This window comes from Psittacula echo (assembly GCF_963264785.1).
Source record: "Psittacula echo genome assembly, chromosome: 7".
Classification (NCBI taxonomy): domain Eukaryota; kingdom Metazoa; phylum Chordata; class Aves; order Psittaciformes; family Psittacidae; genus Psittacula; species Psittacula echo.
Genome location: NC_137740.1, coordinates 24468509 through 24476122, shown reverse-complemented (window position 1 = coordinate 24476122; position 7614 = coordinate 24468509). Strand labels below are relative to the sequence as shown.

The 7614-nt window shown below is 49.7% G+C and overlaps 1 protein-coding gene across 1 annotated transcript; it reads right to left on the bottom strand.

Annotated features, from left to right (window-relative positions):
• Window positions 1-103: 103 nt before the first annotated feature.
• On the bottom strand, window positions 104-5505 carry SERPINC1 (serpin family C member 1). Its single transcript, XM_080623603.1, has 6 exons — window positions 5021-5505; window positions 2544-2759; window positions 2079-2216; window positions 1601-1994; window positions 1188-1252; window positions 104-964 (listed from the first exon to the last, which is right to left on the bottom strand). The coding sequence occupies exons 1-6, from the start codon at window positions 5393-5395 to the stop codon at window positions 791-793; spliced, it is 1362 nt and encodes a 453-aa protein (XP_080479729.1). The 5' UTR covers window positions 5396-5505; the 3' UTR covers window positions 104-790.
• Window positions 5506-7614: the final 2109 nt, after the last annotated feature.

The following is a 7614-nucleotide window of genomic DNA, read 5'->3' as shown; positions in this document are numbered from 1 at the left end:
GACCTTGGTTACCTTGCCTGGGCTTAGTCAGGCTTCAGACACCCCTACTACAGGTTACCTTTTACTGTGGAGCTAGTTTAAATCTTCATACTCAAAAAACAGATTCAAAGCTTTGGCTATGCAAGGGTTTCACTAGTGACTACTCAGTACTCAGAGATGTTGGACGTGCCAGAGCTGTTGGCAAGTAGGGCTTTGGTGTTTGGCAGCTCTTCCACCTACCAGCTGCTCCATGCAGAGCTGTGGAAACATCTCTGCTGATGTTTCTGGCTCAGCCAGCACGTGCCATTTGGCTGCTGCTTTTCCACTGACCTCTGCAGTGTGGGGTTGTTCTGCTGGGTCTGCAGAGAGCAGGAAAAGGGCCCATTTGTTGAAAGAGTTTAAATAAGTCTAGGAAGTGACTTAGTGAAAACTGTCCATTCAGAGATCAGTTTGTTACGTACAGATCTATAGGTTTTTAATGAACCAGGGGATCAGAGTTACAGTTTGAGGCCTGAAAGGGAGGAAGGTTGAATATAAGAATGACAGCAATGCTGGACTTGGGCTTGAGTGCCACTAAAATACTGGTGCGGGAAAAAATGCTGTTTCCCTTTGAATGAAGGATGGAGCAGGTGAGCCCCCTCCTCGACACAGAGAGGAGGAGCAGTAACAGCCCACCTGGGTGCAGTCCCTCCCTGCAGCTTGCACCAAACAGTAAGACCAACCACCCTAGGAGCAGCCCTGGCTTTTGGCAATACCCTACTGCCCCTTTTCCAGAGGCAGAGGAGGGAAAAGCAAGGCCCTGACAGACCCTTTAGGAGCAAGGATCAGATATTCTGCCCATGAAGATAATAGTGTTGAGGGCAGCTTCCCGGATGAAAAGGAGGAAGGGCCTGTTGGCATTGAAGATTATTCTGTTCATGGGGAAGGAACGGCCAGAGACGGTGACAGCTGTGGCAGCTGAAGCCTCGCTGCCTTCTTCATTCACCTACCAACCAAAAGAGAAAATGGGATTAAAATACAGGCATTATGTAGTATGTAGAGAGCTCACCCTCCTTCCCACAGAAGGTGTGTTCCCCGCTTCCACCTCTCCCCACAGCCCCAGATCACTGAGGAAGTGAACAGCTTGGGTTCAGAGCTATTTTTCATTTTAATGCTTCATGTTTTTAAAAACAAGGAGAAAGACACCCCCAGGACCAAACAAGGCTTACCTCGAGGAAGGCTTTGTGGAAAGCCTCAGATACATACAAGTCTGTACGGCCCTCTGCAATGATACCTGAAATACAAAATGGAGAAAGTTAAAACTATGTTTTTAGACAGCAGCTCAAGAGAGAACACAATTCCACCCTTCATGGCCTGTGTTCAAGCAGAAGGTATGTCTGCCCTGAAACAAAATCACTCTCCACCAACTGCATTGACTGCTTCGCTCCCACGTCCTTAGTGCAGAGCAGGGCTGTATGTCCATGATGGGTCTTGACCACAGAGTGCATCACTGAATGCAGCAACACCTAAATGCTTTCCTGTTCTCGTTCCTCGTGTGCTGCTGTACTTACTGCCCTGCCACCTGTGGAGGAACAGTTAATCCCTCACCTCCACCCTGCACCACCCCATCTCCACATCTGACCTGGGAGTCTGGCATTTTCTGGACTGAAGAGATCTTCCAGCCCCATTTTTCTCAGCTTCTCCTTGACACTGAAACTGTCCTCGACACGGAAACGAGGGAGGTAGACAGAGAGAGACACCTCTGTCATGGAGCCTGCCCAGTCCTGCAGCTTCTCTGATGTCAGGTCTCGCTCCACCTCCACCAATGGTGTCCCAGCATTGGGCAGGACCAGCACCATCGTGATATCATCCCCTTTGTAAGGCAGCTCCAGCACCTGGACTTTGTCCTGGTGGATGGATGCATAGTGGAATTTGGACTCTTGGTACATAATCGGGACTTTGCAGGTCTCACCATTGGCTTTATGAAATAAATCCAGTTTTGTGTTTGGAGCTGGGAACTGTGACTTCCAGTGCCCCTAAAAGGGAGGTGGAAGGGAAAAACATAAGCGTCACTTTTCCCCCTGGGAAACAGGCTGTTCCCCCAGTTTTGTTAGCCATACCTTAAAATAAATGGTGTTGACCAGGACCAAGACAGTGAGATCATCAATACCTCTTTCTGGGATCACTTCTGTAATGCGCTTCTCTGTCTTATTAGCCACCCACTCATTAATGATCTTCCTGGAAAGTTCTGGCTTCTCCTGAAGGAAGAGACCAAGAAAGGTTAAGTGAGTCAAGGGTTTTAAACACCTCTTTGGATCTCTTCTGCAAGAGACAGATTAACCGGGTATGTGCTCAGGGAGGACATTGCTCCCAGTGTAGTGCTGCAGTGTTTTGGGGTAAAGAGTGGGGAAGTGACTGTGGTTAGTCTGTGAGAAGTGACTGGGACAGGAGGAGCTGCATCCCATACTCCCTCCTGCCTTCACACGTAGAGCAGGGCACTTCCTGTGGGCAAAAGATAGGGATGCAGCAAAAGCAGGATGGTGGGAAGGAAGGAAACAAGAAAATCCCAAGTGGCTCAAACTCACTTTGAAGTTCAAGGGCCAAAGTTTCGCTCCATAAACTATTTCACTAATGTTCTGGTAAGTCTCATTAAAGACCAAAGATTTCTCCCCGAAGAGGCGGTTGGCTGATACCAGCTCTGAGGATTTGTTGGCTTTCTTGTAAAGCCGGCAGTTCAGCTTGGCAAAGAAGAAGTGGACCTGATCAGATGTCTTTTCTGAAATGGTGTCAAACTGGAAGACCTGGAGGAGCCAAACAGCAACAAGGAATCCATGAGCAGGCTCTTACATTCACATAGCTCCTGGGCCCCACAGCAAGTGGTGATGCAGCCTTTGCCTGCTGCTCAATAGCCGAAATCATGGAGCCGAGAAATTTGCGGGCCCTCAGAGATTCACACTCCCATGATTAACTTGCAACCCAAATCTACATGAGACCAATGCATCATCAGCCCAAGCCCTAGTTTTGGAGAGTCCAAAATGGAGAATTAAACACTGTTCAGCATGTGGAGGTCCTACTGCTCCTCTTTCTAACTCTGGCTGCCTTGCTCTCCATCCATACTCTGCTTTTGACTGGTCCCAGCTTCTGACTGTCTTTGACCCAGCATCTTACCCAAGAGAAGACTCTGGCTCCTGCTCAATAAAGTCCAAGCCCTAGAGCTATTGGCAGGGCACCTGCCTGGATCTGCTTCTCTCTCTACCTCTGTTCCCCATCCACTTTCATTGCCCCAGCTGTCAGTGGAAAATGCTTCATTTTATATGTGCCTATTAAAGTGTGGGCACGATTTAGCCAGACCCTTCATGTGGCTGTGCAGAACACACACTAAGGTCTTGGTGATGCTTTCCTCTGTGCATTCTGACCCCTGTCAAGTAACAGATTCTAGTTTCACATATGAACCCCCAGGCTTCCCTTGCTGCTGTTAAAATTAACATAGTTTATACACAGTGTTCACAAATGCCCTACCACACCCCAGAGAGCCTCACATGAGACGAGGATTGTGCTCTTAGGGCCTGGAAGCAGCTCTTCAGATCAGTGAAGGTCACAGGGTTTGTGCTAAACGCTCCTGTAACGATGCCAAAGGCTGCTTTTCCCAGGAGGAGCAATTCTCATGGCCTGTTGAGTAATTTTGGTACCTCTTACCTATTTTTGCTGGGAATGGGAATATGTAGAAATTGTTCTGAGGGTAGGTTTCTGCAGCACAATGCATTTTTTCTTATCTGCTTCTAGCTGCCAGCTGGAAGGAGAGTTACGATTTGTCTACTATTATCCAACCTCGGGGGCTTTAAGGCACAGAAAATTCCACAACATGTTGCTCCACACGAAACATCCAGGATCTCTGGCACCATTTCCTATGAGGCAAAGGTGGTCTTACTGGCCCTTGTGTAGGGCAAAGGGGGGATCTGCATCCTGGGTGGCTCTGTGAGAGAAGGGTCCCCTTCCAGTGAGAAGGGCTGCCCAGAGGAGAAGGGATAAGTGACGATTTTGGAGATGTGGTTCACTGCTCTGCTCTGCCCAGACTGTGTGGCTAACAGCAGGAGACCCCAGTGTTACCTACTCCAGAGGCAGAATCTGTAAGAAGAGCAGCAGTGGGAGCAGTTTGATTCTCACATCCTGTTGCAGGGAGAACAGCCCTTCTGGGCTGTAGTCTCCTGTCCATGCGGAAGGTACAGGCAGTACCAAGCCCCACATGGCAGAAGAATGCACCTGCAGTTATCAAGTGAGCAGGTCTGATAGTGAGAAGGGTGCTTGGACAGGCAAGGAGTTAACTGGTCCCATGGAAGAGCCAGAACTTAGATTACTTCAGTCCAGGACAAGAGTTCTCCTCTATGAGTTTAGGAGCCCCTGCCTGGGGAGCTCAGGCCCTTACTGTGCTTCTCTAATACTGCCCCACACAAGGAAACAGAAGCTGTTTAGCCCTGGGTGAGTGCTCAGACTGCTCTTACACTTACTACAAGGAGGCTTTCAAGAAGTAATTGATGCTCCTGTGCTCCCACAGGGTGGCAAAGCCCTGGAAGCCAGGTGGACTGCGAGTGTCCCATGTGTCTTATTTTTGTCCCAAGGGAGAAGGGAAATGTGAAAAAGAGCCTTTCCCAATGGGACTTGACATTACAGCTTTTCCTGCTTTTTGAAGAAGAGGCCTAGCTACCTGCTCAGCTACATCCTTGCCTAATCTGCAAGAAACAAACTGTTCTCGTTCCCTTCCCTCATCTCCCAAATGGGCTTCCTTTCCTCCAGATGAAATTAATCTCTCAAACCCAGGAAAGCTATCCTGAATGTGGGATCCACTTAGAGAATCAGAGAAAAGAGCTGGGATCTAAGACAGTCCAGAGACAAGCAGCCTGTGTATGTCCTTCCCAGGGGCTTGTTTAAATAAAGGTCTGCCTTCCCAAGCCAGGAAGCCATGCTGACCCAGAGAGCCCTTTGGCAGCAGTCAGCCGCTATCACATTTGCTGCCTTTCAGTCCCTGGTGACAGCTACAGAAAAAAGCTGAAGTAATGCCACTGACCTCCATGAGCTGCTGGAGGGTGCTGCCACAGGCTCCGAGCTTGGTCATGGCAAAGGCTGTAGAAATGCTGAGGGGTGACATGAAGATGTTTTCCCCATTGTCCTTGGAGTCAGCCAGGTACTTGTAGAAGACAACAGCAAAGCGTGAGTTGGCCTTCGACAGCTCCCAGACCCTGGGGTTAGTAGACTCTGGGAGCTTGCCCTTCCCTGGCTCTTGCCCCTCACCCTCCTGGGGCTTCTTCTCAGGGTTGCGATAGATGCAGATGGGGTTCACTGGGATGTCGCGAGGCTTTGCAGTGCAGATGTCTTCCACGATGTAGTGCTCAGGGGCAGCCAGACCCCAGACACTGAAGAGACACACCACAAAAAGATGCATTGTCCTGGAACCAGAAAGAGAGCACTTACACACGCTTGCCTGCTCAGAAAACCCATTCTGCTGCCACAGCCTGCGGGCCCTGTTTTAACCAACACCAGGGTGACATGAGCCCCAAGGTTCTCTTCAATCACCCTTTTGTCCTGTAGCTGCAGGATAAACTGAAGGACAGACAGACACCACCAGCAGGACAAGCATGCCCCTGAGCACGCGCTGCTTTCAGAATCAACACACTGGAAGTGGTGCTCTCCCAGAGCCCTGGGTGTCCTCTGGTTTAAGCAGCAGGCTCAGCCTTGACAAGTTTGTACAAAACTGATTCAAACTCCTCAGTCCTTCCCACCAGGCAACCAAGGTGGCTACAGTGAAAGGACTCTGCCGGTGCGGCGTTTCCCCAGGCTTGCCCGTGACAGGAGCCAGCACAGAGCCCCCAGAGCTGCCCAGCTGCCCTGATCTGCAGTTCAGGTGCCATTATGCTTCTGTACAGATCCTACCCATCTTCCTCATGGGCAGAGCCCCCAGGTACCCCTGGTCTGCTCCACAGACCAGCCAGCCATAGATAAAATGGTTGTGACTGTTCCCTTCCCCTTTTCCTGCTCTCTTGTTCCCCTTTCACCTGAGGTCCTCTGTCCCCTTCAATTACTCTCTGTGCTTTCAGGCTCACCTCGACTTTACACTGTTCAAGTTACTGATGCAGGAAACACTACAGCAGAGGAGAGAGGTGATAAGGAAGAGGTCTCCGGGGAAGTTGGTCCCTCCAAGCACCAAGCATCTTTAATCCCTAAAAAGTGTATTTCATAAGCATGTATGGTGTAGCTGGTGCATCACAGCTATTCCTGTATGAAGTTCACAACACCTCAGTGCAAACTGACTGTCCCTACCTGAGGAGGGTAGGGTAATGTTAATAACCATGTTCCAGAAAAAGCAGGCCTCTGAAAAACCTTCCAGAAGGACAGATAATTTATATTTTCCACCTCTGCTAAAGCAGGAGGTCTGCACATCCCATCAGCTTAGCACAAGGCCTCATCAGCTATCGTAGGGCCAATTAAGTGGCACACAAGGTTTCCGGTGCACTGTGGTTTTGAGATGCCCTTCAGATGACACAGTGTTGGGTTTGTTCACATACCCAGTGGGAGGAAGCTCACGGACCACAGCCACAACAGCTTAGGAAACAACTACTGGAAAGGGCTGGCAGCTAGCCCAGGACTTCTGTGTCATGGAAGACCTTTTCAAAGACATGTCTAGCTCGGGTAGGTCTCTGCCTGCTCCCACGTACTCACTGCCACAGCTACCGAACACTGCCTCCTGAGTAACTAAAGATCAGCTGCATTTTGTACTGGTGACCTCCATGTCCATGGTCTTGCCAGTGCTGGTGTGCCAGCACCTGGGGGAGGAAAACAGGGCAGCTCAAGGACCAATCTGAGATGCAGAAGACCTCTTGGTTCTTTTGCAACCCCTCCCCTTGGGCTCTTGGGCAATGACTTCATCTCGGCTGAAGTTCCTCCGGAAGAGCAGAAATGACCTCATTTGGCACCAAGACCATATCAAGCCCTGAGGGGCCCTCTCTAGCATACGCTAATAGCATAGCAACAAGTACTGCAAGAAAACATGCAAAACAAGATGTACTTGCTCAGGCCACAGCTACGGCTTTTGCTGGTAACAACAGATTATCTTTCAGAAGGTTTATGATAGATGCAACACCACAAAGGAGGTTGGGAAGAATCTAAAAGGGGAGGGAAATCCACCAAATGCAGAAACAAAAAACAAGACCCAGGGCAGGAGGGCAAGAGAAAGGAAAACTATTCAGACAATTAAAAGTACTCCAGGAAGCCCTGCTCTTCCGAACCTTTCACTCCTACAGGAAAAATCAGCCAGCAACAAGCCATGCAACACTTCTGTGCTCCACAGCCCTAAGGCCAGGACCTCAGCAACCCTTGCTAGCAGTCCTCCCTCACCCACATTTAACTCTCCCTGGCTCCAGCAGCACTGACATGCCTGCAGCCAGTCCTACCGCAGAAAGGACAACCTTGCTGCAGTCCCTGTCCTGTCACTCTGCTAACCTCTAGGGAAAGGCATGTCCACATGTGATGCTCGCCATCACACAAAGTGCTGCTAATCACACATTTAGAACCAAAAGCACAAGGAGTAGAGAGAGCACCTCATCTTCATCCTGTCCTGATTAAATAGGAAAGACTGTTTTGCTTGATAGTCAAGTCCTGACTCCG